Raw genomic sequence first — 23,555 nt, forward strand, 5'->3', positions numbered from 1 at the left:
TGTGGTCTAATGAGAGGAAATTACTTTCCCTAATTTTCAAAGATAGTAAAAGGAAAAGTATCCTTTTGTTTTTGGTTTTTTTTACTCTTTTCTACCTTCTGGTTCCGTTTGGAATGATTGCCACTGGTCATGATTGTCTGCCAATGGCATATTTGTGTGTTTGCTCATCTTGCTTAGTCCTAGCAGCAGCCCTTGCTGGCATGCAATTCTATTTTACCCCTTTCCTCCTCCCCTTTGACTACACTGAGGGGGTTTGATCTTTAGAGGGTCAGTGTTACAAATCTTGTGTCTTTACCGAGAAGCTCATAGTATTTTAGGATTTTAAAGCTGGAAGAAACCTTTCAAAATCATTCTAATTCAACCTCATTTTACAGATATGGAAACTGAGGCTGAAGAATTACTGATGGCTGCTAATGAGTGGTAGAATAGGAACTCAAATGCAGGCCTTCTGACTCTAAGTTCAGGTACTTGGACTTTCTGTTAAGCCTCACAGCCTCTCTGTTGTAATATTTCTTCATCTTCTCAAATAGTGGTCACATTAAGACTATCTTGAGCGTTGTCTTTAAAAGTGAATGTACTTGTATGAGAGCTAGAAAAAGTTGCCCAAAATGGAATGGAATACCCCATAAGGTGGCAAGTTCCTCATTGCTTGAAGTTGTTAGGAATTCTATAAAGGAAATCCCAGCTCTGACTAGGGGATTGAGCAGGGTATCCTCCAATATCTCTTCTAACTCAGAGGTTCTGTGAACATCTCTTAGAAGTAGGATAGGATTGTTCTTTTTGTTTCTTCGAAGAGGCTTTTTCACTACTTGAGTGGATGTGCTACTATGGTAACTGAGCAAGTGATACAACAGATTGTAGGTTACACAGGGACAGGTATTTAGAGAGTTTGGACTGGGAGACAGCGTAAATATAGTGTCCCAAAAGTCTTAGTGCAGTTTATAAACTAAAAATCTGTACTAAGACTTTTGGGACACCCTATCTTATCTACATCTAAAATAATTCCCTGATTTTACAAATGAGAAAACTGAAGCCCTGAGAAGAAAAATAACTTGCTTAAGACCACATAGGTGGTAAGTAGCAGAATTGGGCTCCAAATGAATGCTTACTTTTGAATCACCTCCCCAATGCCCCTAGAACCTATCATAGTGTATATAGCAGGTACTTAAGAAATATTTGTCTAGCTAGGGAAGAAATATGACAAATCCACCGACTAAGAGCATAGAATGACAGTTATAAGAGCTGGGTGGGAATTTTATGAGTTTTTTCATCCAAATTCTTCATTTGAAAATGAAGTTAAGGGACTCAACTGAGGTCACACAGTCAATAAATGACAAGAAGTGGGATTCAAAACTGAGGCCTACTGGTTCCCATTCCAGGGTCTCATTGAGGTTTGTAAATAAAAACAAATGGCTGAGAACCTCTTGCTTAGGGCTATAGTTTTACTCTGGTGAAAGTGAATGAACTCCATATACACAGAAGATTCTGACTTGCACATGTTAGGAGAAAAGAAGGTCTGGGAGAGAATGGAAAGCATGATCATGATTCTGGCTTGGGAGCAGACTCAGACAAAGAGAGGCAAGCGCCAACTGAGAGTTATCAGAAACAAGTTCGATAAGAGTTTTGTGTATTCTCAGCTGGGGAGAGAAACAGTGGATCTTGTGCCTCCAGGGGCAGTTGCTGCCTCCGACTGAAAGATGATCCCCTCGTTCCTGTTGGCTAATCCTGATACCACCAAAGGAAAGTCAGCCTTTGTCTGCTGCTGCGTTCCTCAGGCATGAGAGCTTTCTTGTCTTTTGTCTGTTGTGTTTCTATGGCTCTGAGCTGTTTATAAGGCAATGGAAGAGAAACAGAGGGATCAAATAATGCTGAGGGAGGAGGAAAAGAAAGAGGAAGACCATAGTAGCAGTTTTGAAGGACCATAGAGTTGACAGAGCTGCTGTGCCCTCACTTCCAGGCAGCCAGCGGGGTGAAGGTTGGGGGACTGAGGGGAGGGGGAGAATATGGCCCAGTAACTAGAACTTAAAACTCTCTGGTTGTGAATAGAAAAAGAGCTTGATTTGAAGGATGGAGACCCAGATTCAAGTCCCTAGCTGTGAGACTTTGGACAACTCACTTTCCATTTTTTCTCTGTAAAATGAGGGGTTCAGACTAGATTAGGTGGTCTTAACTTTTTCTGTGACCACAACCCCTTTGGTAGCCTAGGGAGGCTTATGGACCAGCCCCTTCTCAGAAGCATATTTTTAAATAATTAAAGGAAATGCTAAATTTTTAGCTAGGGGATAGTGAAAATTATTTTTTTTTCTATCCAAGCTCACAAATTCCCCCTAAATCTATTCACAGACTGCTCTTTTGGAACCCCAGGTATAGAAACCCTCAATTAGATTCATCTCTTCTAGCTCTAACATTTTAAGAATGACTAAGAGATGTCTAACCACATGCTGAATAAAGGAGTGGGGAAGCTCACACTTCAGTATCAGTAAAGTGAACAGGAGAATTTTCATACAGCAGTGTTTTGGACTGTCTCTGTGAGGCTGCTGTAGTACTTGGCTTGGTCTAGTTGGATCTAAGAAAAATGGGTCCTTGTGTTAGGCTATGTATGTATTAGTCAACATCCTCCATCCTCACCTGGAAATGGTGTTCCTTGTAGCCTTCAATTCTCTTTTATTCTCCATATGTTAGTTCCTTTTACTGAAGGGATCATAGGATTATAGATTTAGAACTGGAAAGGACCTTATTGGCCATCAAGGAGATGAGGAAATTGAGATACAGAGAAGATAAATAACTTACCCAGAGTCACGCTGCTAGGAAGTGTTTGAACCCTGTGCCCCTATCTGCTCTGCACACTGCCTTTTAATTCCATTCAGTTCAATTCAGTCTAGCAAATATTTATTAAACACCTATCACCACCACCACCACCACCGCTACTGCTACTGCTATTACTACTACTGCTACTTCCACCACTCCCAACACCTCCACCCCACCACTACTACTACAACTACTATGTTGATAAAAGCTAGCACTTATATAATGCTTTAAGATTTGCAGAGCACTTTACAAATATTCTCATTTTATCTCCACAGCCTGGGATATAGATACTACTATTGTCCCCATTTTACTTGCCCTGTGCCAAGTGGGAAGCTCCCTTAAGAAGTTTACATTTTCCTAGGGTGGGAGGAACTACATGGACATAACTATAAAACAAGGTATTGTGTGACAAGGCAGAGGAGAAACTCAGACTAAGTGCTCTAGGAAAATTTGGGGAGGGAGAGAACTTTAGGATGCAGAGGTTAGTGAAATGAATGGAAGGTGTGATCGATGAGCTGGGAACTGAAGAAGGAGAAGTGACGCAGGCACAAAGGATGATTTGTGCAAATATAGAAAAGTCAGAGAGAGCAGGCCAACTCAAGATGGCAGACTACTTTGTGATAGCTGTCCAGGTTGATTGGAATACAGAGTGTGGGAAGGGAAGCAGAATGAAATCAAATTGGAAAAGTTGGATGGAGGTGGGTTGTAGAGGGCCTGAAATAATAGTGCTGGACTTGGAATCAGAAGAACTGGATTCAAATTCTAGTTCTACCCCTCCCTCTCTGTGTGACATTGGGTCAGTCACTTAACCTCTCTAGTCTTGAATTTTCTCATATGTAAAATGAATCAGTTGTAATTGATGAACTCAGTGGTCTATAATCCATCTATAAGGACTTTTTGTTCATGCAAGATTAAGGAGGCTGTATTTTATCCATTAGACAATGAGGAGCCCTTGAAGGGTCTTGAGGAGGGGAGTAGTATGATCAGAGCTCTATATTAGGAAGATTATCTTGATGGTTGTAAAGAGTCAAGAAAGCCTAGAAGCAGGGAGATCAGTTTTGTGCTCAATGACCCTGGTCATTTCAGTTCAAACCTGAAATTCACTGGCAAAGGTGAATGTATGCTGACCTTTCAGTCAGGAGAACTGGGTTAGAATCCCAGCTCAGATACTTACTAGCTGCATGACCCTGGACAAGTCACTTAAAATCTCAGATCTTCAGTTTATTGATCTATAAGATGGTAATAAAATACCTGTACTCCCGGACAGGGTTGATGTCAGGAAAGCACTCTGTAAGCCTTAATATGTAGACATGTGAGTTGTTATTGTTCCATATGCTTGTACATATTTGAATTGACATTTCATTGTGGCCACTTTGAAACAAAGACAAAAATGTATATCTTAAGAAAGGTGACATAATCCAGAGATGTGGGGGAAAACCTGGTCTGCAAGATCAAACTGAGCCCGGAATGTTCCCACCCTCAAAGCCCAGTCCACCCCACCGCCAGCCTATAGACTTCCTGTGTGGAATGACTAAGAGGGAACTGTTTCCCAGCACAAAGACAGTCTATTGCCAGTGAGGCAATTGTGCACTCAAACATAGTTCCTGTTGTCTTCAGTGGTACCTTTCCCCTGTTACTTTTCTCCTTTTCTCCATCGATCCCACTACTACTCTGTTCAGGTTAAGCCCTAGTAGTAAACTAGCATCTTTGCGCTTTCTTCTTAAAAATTAAAAAAAAAAAATCAGAAAAAAATCTACATAGTCCAAGTTTCCCACATGTTTATTGCTTGATTTAGATCATAGATCTGTGCATAAAAAGTAATATACACATCAAAATATATTTGAAATCCAGGTGAGTTCCATTACTATTTTATGGTGTTTTCTGATGTGAGAAACCACTTAGATTATCTGATTTACAAGATCAGTATTGTGTCATGAGTTTTCTCAAAGCAAAGTATTTAAAACTTGCACAAAAAGGCAAAATAGTGAAGGTAAATGAGACTGGATCAGGGTGCAGAACATTCCTAATTTTTCGACTAACTCCATGGGTAGCTGGTAAAGTCAATTCCTCTGAGTCATGCCAGGGTTTGGGGGAGGAGGGGGCAGAGTGGTAACAGGGAGTATCAAATTATATTAGATGGTCTCTAATGCCCCTTCTAGTTTTAATAACTCATGTTCTATTTTCTAACATCCTATGGTCTACTTCCCTTTCAACCTTAACAGTTTGTATTGGGAATTTTTTTGAGATTCTCTGTGTTAATGTTCTATATTTCAAGGTCCATCCTGTGTTTTTAAGTTCCCTTTCAATTCTAATATTTTTTTTCTGAGGTGTCTTCTAACTATAAATACTGGGGGGAAAACCTTTTTTGCTGTTTTACTTTCTTACCAAGATAACAGGCTACCGGAAACTAATCCAGTCTCTCTGATATTCTTCGAGTCTAACTTTTTATATTAGCACCATCAGAAGGAAAGGAAAAGAGGACAGGCTTCACTTTTTCTTCCTCTTTCTTCTTCTTTCCTCTTTCCCCTCCTTTCACTTTTTTTTCCTTATCCTTCATATCCATTCCTCTTCCTTCTCCTTTTTTCTTCTATGCTTCCCTACCTTCTCCTCTCCTTATCACCACCTTTCAGCTTCCCTGCTTTCCCTTTCCTTACCCTCCCTTCTCATATTGCTCCAATGAAACTCACTGCCCCTGAATCATTGTTTCACCCAGTGTTTTTTATGGAACTTGAATGACATTGGATGGAATTTCTGTTTCCAGAAAAAAATATATATTTCAAAGTTGAATACTGAAGAATCATCATCACCAAAAATGTATTGGCATTTTAAGATGCCCAGAAGAAATGAGTTTGTCATAGTCTTAAAGTGCAATTTTCTCTTCCTTTAGCATACTTGTTCAAAATAGACATTATAAACCTGTAGATCAAAATCATGTTTGTCTTTTGAAAATGGTTCTCTTCACTGGTTTTACATTTTCAATGCTTTTCCAAAAATATGTTTCCTTTCTCATGAATTTTATGTGACAGAATGGTATAGTAGAAAGATTATGAGATATAGAATTAAAAGAACTGGGTTTGTAGCTCTATTCTCCCACTTACTAGTGATGGAACCTTGAGTAAATCATTTAACCCCTCTGAGATTCTATGGAAAATCAGGATAATGATGCTTGACTGTTTACTTCACATAACATATGGGAAAAACACCTGGCAAACTTTAAATTCCATGGAAATATGAATTACTATTTATCTTTTTGTATCAAATTACAGAATTTAGAATTAGAGTCAACCTTGGGGATCACCTGGTTTCAAAGTGTAACCAATTGATCTCTCAGTTTCTCCAAGATCCTTTCGAGGGTCTACAAGGTCAAAACTATTTTCATAATAATACTAAGATGTTCTTGCCTATTAAAGTACTTCTGCCTTTATCTGAGGCCAGGTTTTCTTCATATATTTGAACCAAACAGCATATCACAAAAAATTGAATGCAGAAGCAGATATGACAAATGAGATATCTTCTATTAAACTGAATATTAAAGAGATTTGCAAAAATATGTAAAGCAATGCCACTCTTCTCACTAAATTTCTGTTGTTCTGGAAAATATAGGTTTTTTAAAAAAATAAAATGTTATTTACTTTAATATGTAATGGGTTTATTATTGTTTTAAATGAATAAATGATCATCTTAAACACTTAGTTTTGATTTCTAATACAGTATCAGTAGACATAACCCACATAAACAAAAGCTCTTTGGGATCCTCAATGATTTTTGAGAATGTAAAGAGGTCCTTATATCAAAAACTTTGAGAGCTGCTGATCTAATCTCATCCTTTCATCTTACAAATGAGTAAATTGAAACCCAGAACAGCTGTATGACTTTCCCAAGGTGACCCAAGTGAAAAAAATAGGAGGGAGGAGGGCAGAAATTATACCTAGGTTTTCTTACTCCAAATTCAGTGCTGCCTATACTGTATTTTACCATGTTAAATGATTGCCGATGAAAACATAAAAGTTTACTGATCCTTCTGTTTTTAGAGTAGATGTTCCTAAAGAAATCTTTGCGTTTGACTATGAAGATAGAGTGACTTACCAGATGGTTTATCAGTTGAGGTTGGGATGCCAGTGACTGTAGGCATTGTGGGAAGAGCTGGAGGAAGCACCTTCAAATTCTGATCACTCTGAATCTCATTGGTGGAAATTTGGTTGATGATCCGATTGTAAGTGGGAGGCTGATAGACCCGGTTTGGTGGTGGTAGAGGCGGCGGCTGTGGGATGGGCCTGACGGCTGGCATCCTCTGACAGTGTTCTTCTAGCTGAGCGATGATGGTGGACTGGTTGTTGGCCAGAGTAGCTAAATGCTGATATTTGTGCTCCAGGTCCTTATATTTGTTGGCGAGCTGCAGCATGTCAGCTGTTTGGTTGAGTATCTTATTCTCAAGCTGGGACAGCTCTAATGCATTGTCCCGTTTGCGAATGATTTCATGCAAGAGCTGCATGTAGAGCTGCGTGACGCGAGAGTTCATGTTGCGGCTCTCCTTCCGTAAGAGCTTGACTTCGTTGACTATCCCACCATCCACTTCCACCAGCTGCTGCAAGCTCTCGATCTGTCTCTTCTGCTTTAGCAGCTCGTTGTTCAGTAGCTCTAGCTCTTGCTTGTGCACACGGTTTTCAAGCTGAATCTCAGGTTCCTTGGAATTGACACAGATGGCCCCAGTGACTCTCTGCTGTGGCACAATGAAGGTGTAGGTGCATTTGTCCTGAGAGTCACTGGCTCTTTTATACCTGTTCAGATAAACGAATTCTTGCTCCCTTCTCTCTTCACTGCTTCCTAAGTCATCTGCTTTGCCAGCAGCAGCTCCTACTAAAGCAGCCAGGACCAGGCAAGCCAGTCTCATTGTGTTCATGGTCCTTTAGAAGTATTTAATCTCCTGTCAGTGAAATCTGAGAAAAATCTGGAAGTGAGCAGAGATGAAAGATTATATAGGGATTGCTTTCTTTCTCTAGAGTGGAAAGCACTCTTTAATTGTGGTAGTAGAAAGCATGTTGGACCTAGAACCAGGAGACCTGGGTTCAAGTCCACTTATCTTTAAAAAAAATCTTAAATTAATAGCATAACAGTTTGTATTAGTACCTTATCATATGACACTTATTAGATCTTTCTGCAACTTTCAGTTTCCTCATCTGTAAAACGGTACAGTAATAAATAGTTGCACTACCCACTACACAAGGATATAAAGAAAGTGCATCATAAATCTTAAAACACACCAAAGTGAAAAGAGTTATTAATAATAATAACTAACAATAACTAAATTTAAAATGCAAATATTTTATGTTTACAAAGAATTTATAGTTTGTTATATTATATCCTTTGAGATAGCTTCCTTTGCCTCAGTTTTTTCAACTGTAAAACAGGGATAACTATAAAATGGGGATACTATTTTTCTCTCTATTTTATGGAGGGGCCCAAAGAGGTTAAATGATTTGTCCAAGTTTACACACATAATATGGATAAGAGTTAGGGTTCAAACCCAGGTTTTTGACTCTTAATCCAGAACTATTTCCACCATCCTATCACAGTAAGCAACACTATGCTATGAGAAGAAATAGACAGTTTAGACAAGCCCTAATCTCTGCCCTAATGTGGTATACCATCTCACAGGGGGATAAACCACAAACACAGTTAGTTATAATATACAATATTACATGATAAAGGCCTCAAAGAGGGTCAAAATGGAAGTCTGTGTGAAGGAAGAGAGAAAAGACTGTTATGTATTCTCTGACTTTTTTAATACAGTCTTGATATGTGGTATTTTAATCTATCATCTCCATCTTGCTAGAGGGAAGGAAGATTCTGAGGCTGGAGAGAGCCCCTCACTGGCACCTCTGTGCTTAAAGAGTAAAAGAAAGGAAGGCAGTAGATAGAGCATTGACCCTGGAGTTAAGAGGACCCGAGTTCGAATTTGGCCTCCCACTTACTAGCTGTGTGACCCTGGGCAAATCACTTAATCCTGATTGCCTCAGGAAAAAAAAGAATTAAAGAAATGGTTCTTTGGAGCTATCTATTTTCACATTTTAAAGAGTTCAAATTCTAAAACAAAACTATCTTTTCCCACATTTAGAACTTTTTTGCAAAAGTCGTCTTAGGCCTAAATGCAAATAGCAGCGATTCCCATTTCTAAGGCACTTTCCTCAGAACCACCCCCTGAGATCTGCAGTACAAGGGTTCTTGTTTCCCTTTCTACAGATGAGGCAGCTGAGTCTCGGGGAAATTTTTTATCTTGCCCAAGGTCATGCAGCTAGTAAGGAGAGGGGCGATTGATCCCCACGTCTCCTGATTCCCAAGTTCAGTTCTCTTTCCATAGCACATTATATAGCACATTAAAATATATGAAATGCTTTCCTCTTAATAATATAGTGTGATTTACTGGAGAGATAATGGGCTTTAAAGATAGGTAGGTGACACAGTGGATAGAACTCTGTGCCTGAAGTAGGAAGACCTGAGTTCAAATGTAGCCTCAGATACATACTAGCTGTGGGACCCTGGGCAACTCACTTAACTTCTGTTTGCCTCAGTTTCCTTAACTGCAAAATGGAGATACTTATAGTACCCACTTCCCAGGGTTGTTGCAAAGATCAAATAAAATAACATTTATAAATTACTTAGCAAAGTGCTTGGCACAGAGTAGGTGCCAAATACTGTTAGTGATTATCATTGTTTTTTATACAGTTCTTCAGTGCCTGGGTGACTCTCTAAGCTGCGAGATGCTTGTCTACATTGTTAGAGAAAATTTCATCCATGTGAATTTCCTGCAAAAGAACAACAGCCCTAACATATTCAGTGTTATTAATGTCAGTGGGGAAATAGTAAAGTGCAAAATGTTTTTGAATAACTGCTTTCATTTCTGTTCCTTCATTAATAGTAATAGCTGAAATTTGTATATTGTTGGAGGCTTTACAAAGCACTTTACGTTCATTATGTCATTTGTTCCTCACAATCACCCTATGAAGTAGGTACCACATGTACTATTATTTTCCATTTTACAGATGAGAAAACTGAGACTCAGAGAAGTTAAGAACCTCCAGGAAATGTCAGGAATAGGATTTGAACACAGGTGAATCCTGACCCCAAATCCAATTCTTTCCACTACCTCATGCTGTCTCACAAAAATAATCAGAACTCAGAGTCAATCTCAGGCAGTGGCCAAGAGATCTCATACCTGGTGCTCATTTTGAGAACTTACCCCCAGGCAGAGAGTGACACACAGCTCATTAAACAGGGCAACTGAGCTCTGGAAACCCTTCCACCCTATCTCCCTCTCTGCCTCACCCACTGGTAGTCATCATTTACTTAAGGGAAGGGCTGATTCCAAACTTTCTCTTGTTTTATCCAATGAGAAAAAAAACTGGAGCTCAGAGGGAAAAGTAAGTTTTCCCAGAGTCACACAGCTTCAAAATGGCAGAGCTGGAGTTTGCACCCATATCCTGAGCTCTTACTCATGTCTCCTAAGACACTTTGGTTTTGAAGTTCAGAAGAGTTTAAAACAATTATTTTTTCAACTCTCCTTATGCATATTTCCTGAATATCTAAGTGTTTCCCCCCCCAAGGGACAATCCGCAATTTAAAAATACCCTTTGTTTTTCTTTTTCCCTATTCACTCTAGGACTAGGATTAGTGTGTCCTAAACTATTAGAACTTGAAACTGCACTAAGGCTCTTGGGACACTGCATAGGATCTTCTTATTGATCCATCTCCAATGACATTGGCCTTTTTTATTTTCAATGATGCTAGTTGATTGCTTTCCTACTGTACCTCCATTCTCAGTGTATTGTTGCTGATGGACAGTTCTGGCCACCAGTATCTCCTCTAGGGACAGGAAATTTGGGGTAAGTTCACCTAGGATAGTTTGGAGTGCTATTCAGAGCTCCAGGTAGATATGACCAAAGTTTTCCTCATCTCTCCCTCTTCTAATTCTGCTGCATAAGTCATAGTTCTTGAGCAGCAGAGATTCCTGTGATCATCTGCACGTACCATAAAGATGGTGCAGGTAGTCAAATACCCAGGAGTAACATCTGAGCTGAACCATTCCTTCCAACCTCAACTAATTCTGCTTTTTTAAAAAAATTTTAATTTATTATGTGTTTAAAATATTTTTTTCTTTTTAAATTTTGAAGTTCCAAATTTTCTCCATTCCACACCCACTGAGAAGGCAAACAATATATCAATTATACATGCGAAATTATGCAAAATATATTTCCATATTAGCCATTGTTTTAGAAAGCAAAAAAAAAATAAAGAATGTGAGAAAAATATACTTGTTTGTACTCTGAGTTCATCAATTCTGTCTTTGAAGGTGGGTATGATTCCTTTGAAATTGCCTTGAATCATTATACTGATTAGACTAACCAATTGTTTTATGGTTGATCATCATTACAGCATTGTTATTACTAAATACTAAAATCTCCTGATTCTTCTCATTTCACTTTGCATCAGTTCATATAGGCCTTGCCATGTTTTTCTGAAACTACTTCCTCGTCATTACTGATAACATAACAGTATCCCATCACAATCATAAGCTACAACTTATTTAGTCATTCCCTAGCTGAGGAGCATCATCTTAATTTCCAATTCTTTGCCACCAAAAAAAAGAGCTGCTATAAATATTTTTGTGCCTATGGATCCTTTTCCTTTTCTTGATCACTTTGGAATATAAACCTAGGAGTGGTATTGCTTGGTTAAAGAGTATGCACAATTTTAAAGCCCAGTGAGCCTAGTTCCAAATTGTTCTCCAGCATAGTTGGCCCAGTTCACTATTCCACCAGCAATTCATTAGAGTACTTATTTTCCCCTCATCTCCTCCAGCATTTATCATTTTTAGTAGGTGTTAGGTGGTATCTCAGAATTGTTTTAATTTGCCTTTCTCTAATCAGTAGTGATTTAGAACATTTTTCATATGACTACAAATAGTTTTGATTTCTTCTGAAAACTGCCTGTTTATATCCTTTGACCATTTATCAGTTAGGGAATGGTTCTTACTTTTATAAATTCCATGTTCATTCTATGTTTGAAAAATGATGCCTTTGTCAGAAAAACTTGCTATAAAAATTGTTGATATTATTTCATTGTCTGTGATATCTTTTTTGATAATTGTTTCCCTGATTATCTCTTTTAATTAGATTTATTTTTGCTTTTGCTTTGTCTGAGATCGTGATTACTACCCCTTCCTTTTTTACTTCAGATGAAGCATATTAGATTCTGCGCCAACTCTTTATATGCCATTTCATTTCACTACCATGAATAAGGTAGTTCACTCTCTGGGTCTCTCCCCCAGTGTCTGTTACACAAAATCCCTTCTCATTTTCTGACTCCCCCAAATACATTGTTAGAAGTACCATGCAGTCACCTAGCATGCTTCCACCATTCATGGCAGTCCCAAAGAGCTGAAGGTATTCCTGGGAAATATCCCACATTTATAAGAATGTGCTAATATGTGAAGACCCTCAACTAGCAGACAAGAAAACAATCTAGGAGGTGGTGTAGTAAGAATAAGTATTAATATTAAAGGAAGAATGGAGGACTGTGAACATAGAAGAAGAATAGGGTGATTTGTGCAATACAGACAGGCAGGAAAATTGCAACACCCTTTCCATATGACTACCCTTTAGACACTTAGGTCCTATCCAACTCTTTTCTTCTTCTCAGTTCTTTCAGCTGATTCTGATATGGCACAGTTTCCAGTTCTCTCCCCATCCTGGTTGTCCCCCTGTAGATGCACTATGGCTTATCAAAGTAGTTTCTTAATTATGTTGGCTAGAACAAAACACAATAGTCCAACTGTACTTTGACCAGTGCAGAAAATAGCAGTATTCTCTCCCTCCTCATTATAGACATTGAACTTCTGTCACTGAGCCTAAGATTGCATTAGACAATAAGCTTGGGAGATAGGTAATAAAGGTACTTTCCCATTTTTCTAGATTAGAAAATTGAGACTCAGGGGTGAAGTGACTTGCCTGTGATCACATAGCTGTTAAGTGTCTGAAGTGAGATTGAGGCTCCTGCTCTATCCACTAGACCAGTGGTGGCAAAGTAATAGGATTGGGGCCACTAAATGAGCAACATGTCAACGTAGAAAAGCAGATATTTACAATATCTCTGTTCCATTGTATTTTTATTTATTTTATTAAATATTTCCCAACTGTATTTTAATCTTGTCCAGTTGTACTAAGAAGTGCTAAAGGCTGGGTTTTACACCTCTATACTAGGCCATGATGCTCCTTTTAAAGGAGAGGCAATGAATGGGAAGCCCCATTTGCTGTAGCGGTTGTCCAGAGATTTATATTAAAAGGAGGCAAGGAAGGCCTTCACTAGATTGGGCTGGCCGATCCTCTATGGAAGGTTATAGAAAGACATGGAAAAGAATCACGGAGGATGTAAAGTCAAAAAAGGGCTGCAGTCTGCACCTGTGCAGGGAGTACTTACACTGATGAGACCACAATTTGGTGTGAGTATAGCTGAATTTATCACTACACAAAATCACGAAATTCTCTAGGTCAACATTGTAAGTATTTTTACAAATATCTTATTTGATAACTAACCAAGTAGCAGTTAGACTATACGTCCTCAGAAAGGATGAAATTCCAATTGTATAAGAAACATTCTTTGCACATCAACATCCGTCCTCTCCTTTAAGGTCTGCTCAAATGGAGAACTCACTGATACCTTAGATGACTCCTTCCAATTTAAACCATCTATAATTGATATGAAATTTTCCTTACCACTAAGCCCAAATCTGCCTTTTTACATTGTTTCTAGTTTTGCCCTTTGAGGTCAAGCAGAATAAGCCTAATGCCTCTTTCACAAGATAGTTCTTCAAATAATTAAATTCTGAGTTCCTGTCCTCCACAATATCTTCTGTGTTTTCCAGTTCTTTCCAATGATCTTTTCTGAGACAGGATAAAAAGACTTAGTTAAGTCAGGATAACTGTGTCTCCTGCTAATTTTCTACAAAGTTGGAGGTTTTAACAAAGAAGGAAACGTAATTCTAGATGCCGCATTTTAGCAACGATATTGATGACCTTTATCTTGTCTAGACCACATCATATGAAAATCCGTTGAAGAACCTGAGAATATTTTATTTGGAGTAGAGAAGACTTGGGGGGGCATGATAACTATTCTCAAGTGTTTGAAGGGGTGTCATTTAGAAAAAGGATTAGAATTGTTTTGCTTAGCCCCAGAGGGCTAATAGTCTCATGTGGAAATTTCGGAGAGGCAGACTTTGGCTCAAGATAAGGAAAAACTTCCTAAGACTCAGATGTTCCCCAAAATGGAATGGGCTACCTCGGGAGAAAGCATACGCCAGCGTTTCCATGGAGGTTCCTTCATAGGAGCCTGGATAATCACTTGTTGAGGATATCATAGGGATGTCCTGCATAGGTGTTGAGTTGGACTAAATGCCACCAACATCCCTTCCAACTTTGAGATTTTCCTATATTGAAATTTATCTGACACTTACCAACGAGAAACTGTTTTCACCAGGATGAGCTCTTCCTCACATCCCTACCCACGCCCAATACAAACCTAGCTTGGTCTAGTTCCAGAGGGATTGCTTCTGTGTTTTCTAACAAGTCTATATTGACATCTATTTAATCATCCTCTGGCAATTTGCAAATTGAGCTGCTAATGATTCACTATTGATTTTTTTTTTAAACTGGGTCTCCCTTCACACCCACACTGAAAGTTCAGCTGCCATTTACTGGCCCTATCCCACTGCTGTGTTACACATAGAAGGTTTTGTCTGCTCTGTTTCCGGCTTGGGCCATGATGACCCTCCTTAGCCTGGTAGGATTCTGCTCCCAAGGTTTTACCACATTAGTACCAGATCCAATGAGGATAACCAATTGGCTTTTAGTCCTGCTGGAGCTCAGAACTCCTGAGCTTAAGAGATCCATCCTCCTCAGCCTTCCCTCAGAACCAAGATTATGGGTGTGTGCCACCATGCCCTCCCAGAAGCTCTTCTGAAGTATACTGTTCAGTTACATCCTTCTTTCTCTGCTTTCCTAACTCACCATCCATCCTTAGGGGGTCATTACTCTTCTTCACACATCTTTACATAGCTTCTGGTGCCTGATGAAATGACTTCTGCAAGATTTTACCTTCATAAATAGATCCACCTTGTCTAACACCTAACTTTTTATCTCATTATCTGATCTTACATTTAATTTAATAAAACTACAGAATGTGGGAGATAGTAGCATACTGCAAAAAGAGTCCAGGCTTTGGAGTCAGGGGACCTGGATTCAAACCCTGCTTCTTACACTACCTGTGTAACCTTGGGCTTGCTTGGGCCTCAGTTTCCTCTTCTGTAAAATAAAGGCCTTAGACTGGATGGCACTAGAGTTCTTTTCTAGCTCTAAATCTATCTAGCCCAACACCTGCCTAATAAAAAACCTCTTACAACTTCCCTGAAATGTCACCCTCTAGCCTCTGCCTAAAGCTTTCCAGTGCTGGGAAACTCACAACCTCTTGAGGTAGCCCATTCTATTTTGGGAAAGCAGTATGGCCAAGTGGATAGAGTTCTAGACTTAGAGTCAGAAAGCCCTACGTTCAAATTCTGCCTCAGACTGTATGACTCTAGACAAGTCACTTATCCTCTTGGCCTCAGTTCCTGATTTCTAAAATATGAGAGTTGAACTACATAGTCCCTATAGCCCATTCCAGCTCTAAACTTATAATCCGATGACTTCTGAATATTAGAAAGTTTTCCTGTACCCTGAGCCAAAGTCAACCTGTCTATAAACTTTTACCCACTGGTCTTATATCACCACCACAGGGCCAAGTAGATCAAATATTTCCATGCTTATAGTATTGGAAATTACAATTGACTTTTGCTCATTGCACATTTTAGCATGATAGTTGAAATAAAATAGGCTGAAACATGCCAGCCCCTTCTGAATCTGATGGGGGAATTTCTTCTTCACCCCCTGAGGCCTGTGCTTCTCTTCTCCCAAAGTGGTTCTGTTTGAAGAGCAATTCTCTTGATTGTTCACCTGGGCACAAAGCCAGTCTTCACCTGGTGCGATTTCTTACCATCCCTGAAAGTTGAAGCTGGGCAGTGTTTCAAGACTTTGGCAGCAGAGTCAGCTGCTGCTCGGCCTTTGACTTACTCATCTGCCTGCTCCCATAGTGATTCCAGGCTTCCTTGAGGTCCTTCTCTTAGTGGTTGAAATGAACCAAATGCTTTGTCCAGTGAGCACTCCGTGGGAAATCTAGGTGAGTTATTTCCCCAAATCTGTTTGAATTATTGTTAAGAAATAGCCTTGTTTTGGTACTAGGGGACTTCACTTGATAGAGAATCATCTATGACATTACCAGTATTCCTTTTATTGCTGTACAGAAGGTCTCCTGAAGCAGATACATACAGTGGGGATTTGTGTTTAATTGCCTCGATACTTCAAGATCCTTGATTTCTGCTGGTACTCCTTCTACTAATGAAATTGGCAACCCCTCCTTGCCTCAGTGGCTGATCTAATGAGTTACTCTGGCCAGAAAATATCAGCACTCTGGTCAATTCTCTGGGCATAAGCACTCTCTCTGCACTAAAGCCATGCTAGCCCAGCCAATCCTCAGGCAGCAGGAACATGATCTCTAGTCAAATCCACTCTCAAAGGCTCTTCCACTTGCTAGAACCTGCCAGAATTTGCCTTCCATGGATAAAGAGTTCTGGATCCCAGAATCATTCCCTGACTCAATGAAGAATTGATAGGAGACATCAGGTGGGTGTATTTCAAAGGATATTTTAATATTGGTTGAGATTCCAAGTACATATATTGAAGAGTCCTGGTTATTATTCAATAACTAAGTGAAATTAATACTAAGGATATTCTGCCAAATTAATCATCCTAGTTGATTCTTGTCTTACAAGGCTGGCTATTCTCAATGTCCAGTAATGAGTATGTTTACTTTTATCCTCTTAATATTTATTTGGTGAATTGTGTCTCAAGGGAAGTAATTCAATAATATCCCTATTATCCTGTGAGTGGAGAGAAAGTCAACTTTCATAGAAAAGACTTTTTTCTGATTTCTACCCCCCCCCAAAGTTAAATAAATAAAAACAAATCAAAATATTTTCCTTGGCTCTTAATATTGAAGCAATAGAGTCTTAAATTGCTTTTCCACATCGTGCTGTTAGAAGTTTCCATTCTGTACAAACTTACTTTGTTTGCTTCCTCAAAATCAAGTACATTTTGACAAATTCTCATGACTATGTTTAAACATTTAAATGAGATTTCCATAGGTCTGAGGCATCATACTGCCCCAAATGGAATGTCTCTGAGCTCATGGAGTGGGCCTGTGGCATGACCTCACTGCAGGGAGATGTTGCCATATTTTGTGGGTCTCTACGTTCCCTTGAAGGATCATGTTGCAGGCAACACTGTGTGAAAGGACTTTAATAATTTGGGAGGAAAAAGGCCATGTTGGAGCTGAGGTGGGAAGAAGAAACTCACACACCAGGCTAAGGAGAGTCCAAATGAGGAATCTGGACCTCATTTAGACCTTTAAATCCTCGGAACTAGAAATGTTGAACCCTGTCTTAATTCAGTCCTCATACCAAAGCATAACAAAGGACAAAGTAATTTCCAAAAGCCAAAAGCACCAAAACCTGTGTCCAAATAGTGATAGGAAAGCACAGAGAATTTAGGCCAGACAAAGGAAAGAACTTCCTTGATGTTCAAGGTTTTCAAACCCTCTCTGTTTTTGGTGTCCTTGAAAACTGGGGCAGAATTTTCTTAGTCCAGACTGCAGCCTTGCCCCTGGAGCTGTCATAGTCAGCCTCCAAGAAACTGGCCAGTCCCCAAAGTCACTCTGACTTCCAACTCTATGATGTTTAATCAGTGGATCGCTATGGCAAACTCAGGGGAGTTGCATTTTGCTTAATCAACATGGTGCCCTTACTATCATTGTTGAATAGCCTTCCTCCTATGCTATGGCTGAGCAAGTCCCTTTTTGTTAACTGTTAGATGAATATAAATGTCTTGTTTCTTTACCGTCTCTAATCTAAACTGTCACAGCAACAGGACAGCAACAGTTGGCAGTGTGGTAGAGTGAGCAGAGTGATGAACTTGGGAGCCAGGGAGGCCTAGGTTCAAATCTTGACTCAGAGGTTTGCCAGTTTTGTGATACCCTGGACAAATCATTTCCCCTCTCTGGGCCTCAATTTCCTCATCTATAAAATGACTTCTAATGTCATTTCCAACTCCAGATTTTTGATCCTATGATCCCATACTTGTAAGAACATGTGGAAAGGCTTAGCATTGGCTTATCAGAGAGAAAAGAGGATCCTGGTTAGTATTTGCTCCAAGGTATTGGCAGAATGGGGTAGCGAGAGAATAAAAACACAAAAGTTGTGGTCCTAGTATTATCACCTGTTCGCTGTATGATCTTGGGCAAGTCATTTCCTCTACTCTGCTTACTGCCTTCTCTGGCTTCCTTTAAGTCCTAATTAAAATCCCACCTTCTACAGGAAGCCTTCCCCAACCCTTCTTAATTCTAAGGACTTCCCTGTTAATTTTTTCCTATTTTATCCTGTATATGTCTTGTTTTGTATATATTTGTTTGCATGTTGTCTTCTCATTAAATTGTAAACTCCTTGAGGGTTGAGGGCAGAGGATTGAATTTTGCCTAGTTTTGAATCTTTAGTGCAGCACCTAGTATACAATAGATAAGTAATGTTTATCAATTAATTGATTTCCCTTTTCTGAGCTTCATTTTGCTCTTCTTTAAAATGGGCACACCAGTTCTCATACTACCCACTTCATAGGCTGTTGCAGGAAAAGTAGTAAATAAGATATGGCTTTGGGTCCCCATGTGCAAAAAGGGGAGGTGCGCTTGACATGTATATTCCATGTACTTTTAAGATTGCTATTCAGTCACTTCAATCATGTCCAATTCTTCGTGACCCCACTAGGGATTTTCTTGGCAGAGATAATGGAGTGGCTTGCCATTTTCTTCTCCATGTATTTTAAAGATATAATTCAACAATTATTTTGCTTGGCTTGAAGTTGTGTAGTGGAAAGATCACTGGATGAAGGACCTAGGTTCAAATTCTGGCTCTTTTACTTTCTATATGTGTATATATTTGTATATATAATTCTACTATACATATGATATTATGATATATGCATATGGTATTGACATACATATAGATTTATGCATGTACACACATGTATTCTGTACTATTTGCTTTACCACAGACATATACACATTTCTGTTTGGGGATGCTGTGAATAATAACCAACTTGGTTAATGCACACATTACCATAGAAGGTCATTTATTCATTCATTTAATCAAAGGCATTTGTTAAATCTTTGCTATGTACAGAGTACTGAGGGAGGCACAGGTTATAGGTAGCATGTGGTCTGTGCACTCAACGAGCTTATAATTTAATAGAGGTACAGGAGACAAACATGGTTCTGTATAACAATACACCATAAGTGTTGTAGGGAAGTGTTAACAGAGTGTCGTAAGAAGTCAAAGGAGGTCTGAATGAGAAGATGGCAGAAAGCTTCAAGAAATGAATAAACTTTGTGTCACACTTTTAAAAATGGATTTGAATGGAACTGAATAAGGTATTGAATAAGCAGAGAGGAGAAAGGAGGACATTCTAGAAATAGGGAAAGAGAGCATTCCCTCTGTCTACACTGTGAGCACTGTTTGGGGCTCTGTGTTATGAACAGGCCCAAAGGTCCTAGCATGAGACACGGAGGGATACACTTTCCTATTTTGTCCCAACAGTCCCCACTTGGCAGCAGCTGAGTACTCATGTAATAACTAGTGACTAAGGAGTGGTTTGAGGCTACTGTTTTAATAGTGTTGTTTGGTGATGTCATCTAAGAGTATTTAGTCTCTCCGAGTTTATGCCAATGGTTTTGTTGTAAGTGGGAAGGAAAGAGCTTCAGCCAATCTGAGTTTCCTTTCTCCATGTGCCCATTGTGAACCCAGGATGGGTCTTGCTTAGTTAACTGAAGCATCCCCGTGAAAAGTGTTAAATGATAAAGCTTAAGATATCCCCCTCTTGCAAATAAACTGAGGGACATTCATGTAATGGGATATTATAAAACCATGAAGATGTTCGCGTGTGACTGCAACAAAGAAATCTGGAAAGACCTTTGTGAAATAATGCCAAGTGAAAAAGAGAAAATCAGAAAAATTGAGCATACCCTAACTATAATTGTGGAAGAAAAGTGAATGAGGATAAATGAGGTGGGGGGGGGGGGGTGGGGATTAAAGGACTAAAAAAAGAGAATATAAATGTGCATGGTTATTAACCATGTATAATTATTTCTATTGATGTTATATATTTTTAATAAAACTTTTAATTTAAAATTTTTCCCCCTCCTAGGGGGTACCTACATATCAATAGGGAACTACCAGTTTCTACTTATCTCCCCTTCTCATGTTTCTTTGCAGATGGTAGGGGGTGGAGGGACCCTTGGCTCCTAGAACTGTCAAGTCCCACTCGAATGGGCAGACTTTGAGTATAAGCCCAGTTAGAGCCTGTGTGCCTATCAGCTGAGGAACAGGATATAAGGACAGGGGCTCATCTCCAGAGGGCTGGTCACCAGGGGGTGAAATTTTGGCCATAGTCAATTTAATGAGGGATGGAGAGGCTTTGATCTGTACTAGTAGAGTGCCCACCCCAAGGAAATAACAGACCTTTTGAAGTATGAAAGAATGAAGTCTTCAAGATGCAAAAGAATAAATCTCTTTGGCAGAAATTCAAGTCTGATTTCACTAGGGAAGAACATTTGTTTGTGGCCCAAAGGTGGTCAACCAGAAATAATTAGTGTTCCTGATAAAATGTGCCACTCTGCAGCAAAACTGAAGCAGATAATGGAGTGACTGGAATCATTTGGGCATCACTTATAAGAGCAATTCCTTTACCCACTATGAACCTCAGTTTCCACATCATTACAATAAAGGTTTTAGACAAAATAATCTCTGAAGTTTCCACCAGCTCCAAATCCTATGAAGGAAGTGAAGACATAGTTTTCAGCTGAATAAAATTTATGGTGTAGTGTCTGATTTCTGGTTTTCTGTTACATTTGGTCTGATTTTGTCACTAATTATGCCTCTGACGGGTTTTCTGTTGTTCAAGCAGGTCATGATATGAGGCTTTGTTTACAAATCTTACAGACAAAATGTGGTCTTTAGTGCATAGGGAATAAATGAATGAATATAAATGAAAGAATTTTGCTCTGACAGAATTGTCTTTCTCTGGAAAAGATACCTTATTTTTTCTTTGCTGAGTATATATAAAAGCTCTCTTTCTTCCAAGATGCTAAGGTCTCCATAATGTCCTTTCAGAAAACCAGGTTTCCATTGCTTAAGGAAGAGATACAAGGTGGTTCTACTAAACATTCTTTCATAGAACCACAGAGTTGGAAAGAAACTCAAAAATTGCCCCTTAGTCCAACCTGTACCTGACCAAGAATTCCTTCTGAAACATTCTAACAAGTGGTTCTGCTTGATGGGGAGCTCACTTCCTCATGGAGCAGTTTATTATACTTTTGGACAGCTCTGATTGATTGACTGATTCATTCGTTTCTCCTAAAAGCATTTGTTTATTAAGCCCCTATTGTGTGTGTTGAGAACTCTGTGCAAGGTCCTGAGGGAGATACAAAATGAGGGAAGCTGTTTACATGGAGCTCACAGTCTTTTGGGGGGAACCTAGTCCACCCAGTACAAAATAGGAAGGAGCCCCCAGGCAGAAATTTCTATTAGAGAAACAAAGACACTGTACTGTGTTTGTGGGGCTGTAAAATGTTAATTTAAAGTAGAGTTTTAAAATTAAGTGTTTATATCTTTTAATTAAAATAATTAAGCAAAAAATTCCCTTTAAGTCCTATAATTATTCTTTCTTGAAAGGCAGAGTGGTATGGTCCAGAGAGGGTCAGCCTTGGAATTCAGAAAACTCAGACTTAGGTCTTGCCTCTGACATATGCTACCTGTGTGACTATAGGCAAATTATTTAATCTTTCATTACCCACAGACAACTCTCTAAATCTAGAAATAAGAGATGAGTTGGTGATCTGTATCAGTGAAGGGGGTTTCCAACAGGAACAGTTCTCTATATCCTCGTACACTTACACACACATTCTGTCAGGCCATTTTACAAGTATCATTATAGACCTCCCTGTAGCTAAATGCTTCATATGTGACACCTGTGTGACCTTAGCAAGTTCTACCTTCTCTATGCCCCAGTTCCCTCGGCTGTAAAAGGAAAGTCTTAAACTAGATGGTCTTTAGGATTCCTTCCAGCTTCTAATCCTATGATCCAATGATCTCTGGCTTTGTTGGGTTCATCCAGTATTAGCAAATTAGGGTCAGAAACTTTAGAGCTGGGAGGAACATTAGAGATCACCTAGGCTAAACCCTCCTTTTATAGAGGAGAAACTCTGGCCATGGTAGATAAAGTGAATCTCTCAGTAAATAAGTAGCACCCTGGAGAGTTGAAGCCAAGTCCTTTGACTGCATATCTAGTGCTCTTCCTATCACACCAAGCAGCTTTCCCTACCAGCCCCTTGCTTCTTTTTCCCCTTTTTAAAACTAATTAACAACTCACATTTCTATAGGTCTTTATAAAGCACTTTCCTACCATATTCTCTACGAGACAGGTAATACACAAGTTATTACTCCCATTCTACAGAAAAGGAAACTGAGGGTTAGCTTTAGAAAGGTATTTGCCCTACATCGTGCAACTAATAAACAGCTGAGCTGGAATTCAAGCCCAGGTCCACTAACTGACTAAAAATCCAGGGCTCTTTCCACAGCACCACTTTAATGTGGTAATGAGACTTTCTGAAACTGCCCTTCCCAGAATAACCCCAGATGACAGTCTCTGGCTCTCCCCATGTCCTTCTTGCAGTTTCTAATTTTTTTCTTAATTAGCTGCTACTAAAGCAGTTTATTTCTTGAAAATCATTAATTATGAGAAGAAAGACAGGCACGATAGCTGCCCATGCCCAAAGAAGTCTATTGCTATAGTATGCTGGGGATTTTTCCTTGGATGAACTTGGTGAATATATTCAACAACTGATCCCCTAAGAAATGTTTTAGCCCTTTCTTATTTTGAAACTTGATATAAAACTAGTTAGGTGACCTGAGGTTCAAATACAAGATCAATCACTTATCCCCTATGTGACGCTAAGCAACTTCCTTCCCCCTTAGAGACTCAGTTTCTTCACCTGCAAAATGAGAGGACTGAACTGGATCTCTGGGGTCCACTGCATCTCCAACATTGTAAGGTCATGTCAGACTCTGATGTTATCTCTTCTAACATTCTGTCTTCTAAGATCCTTTTCAGTCCTAAGTTCTGTGTTCTGAAGTCCCTAACGATTCAACATCCTGTGATGCAAAGTGTACTGAGTAGTTGAATGTTATGTGCCTTCTGTAGATTAAATATTTAACATTTGTTGAAGTGAACCACAGGCATGAAATTGTCCTCTAGAGGGAAACTTCTGGAGGAGACTTTGTACTGGAAAGTAGATGCCACATGGTTGTTATCTGCCCTGTTGGCTAATCACTGGGTGGAAGTACTGCTCACATTGAGAAGATGTGTTTGGGATGGAAAAGAGCTTAGAATTATACCTAGCACTTCCTTCTATGAATCAGTGTGCTGGCTGTGATTTGTTAACCAGAATTCTGTGGGGGTGACTGTTGATTGGGCTGCTTCCCAAAACAAAGTGACAGAATA

At 39.3% G+C, this 23,555-nt stretch overlaps 2 protein-coding genes across 7 annotated transcripts in view; one reads left to right on the top strand and one right to left on the bottom strand.

Moving 5' to 3' along the window:
- Positions 1–23,555, top strand: part of RALGPS1 (Ral GEF with PH domain and SH3 binding motif 1) — a 658,499-nt gene that overhangs the window by 348,723 nt on the left and 286,221 nt on the right. The gene's annotated exons all lie outside the window — the stretch shown is intronic.
- Positions 1–23,555, bottom strand: part of ANGPTL2 (angiopoietin like 2) — a 64,849-nt gene that overhangs the window by 38,637 nt on the left and 2,657 nt on the right. Inside the window, exon 2 of the mRNA XM_072631958.1 lies at positions 6,895–7,756. Coding sequence (XP_072488059.1) covers positions 6,895–7,708 — 814 coding nt within the window. The 5' untranslated portion in view covers positions 7,709–7,756. The remainder of the gene's footprint in view (positions 1–6,894; positions 7,757–23,555) is intronic.

Source organism: Notamacropus eugenii, chromosome 1 (assembly GCF_028372415.1).
Source record: "Notamacropus eugenii isolate mMacEug1 chromosome 1, mMacEug1.pri_v2, whole genome shotgun sequence".
NCBI classification, from domain to species: domain Eukaryota; kingdom Metazoa; phylum Chordata; class Mammalia; order Diprotodontia; family Macropodidae; genus Notamacropus; species Notamacropus eugenii.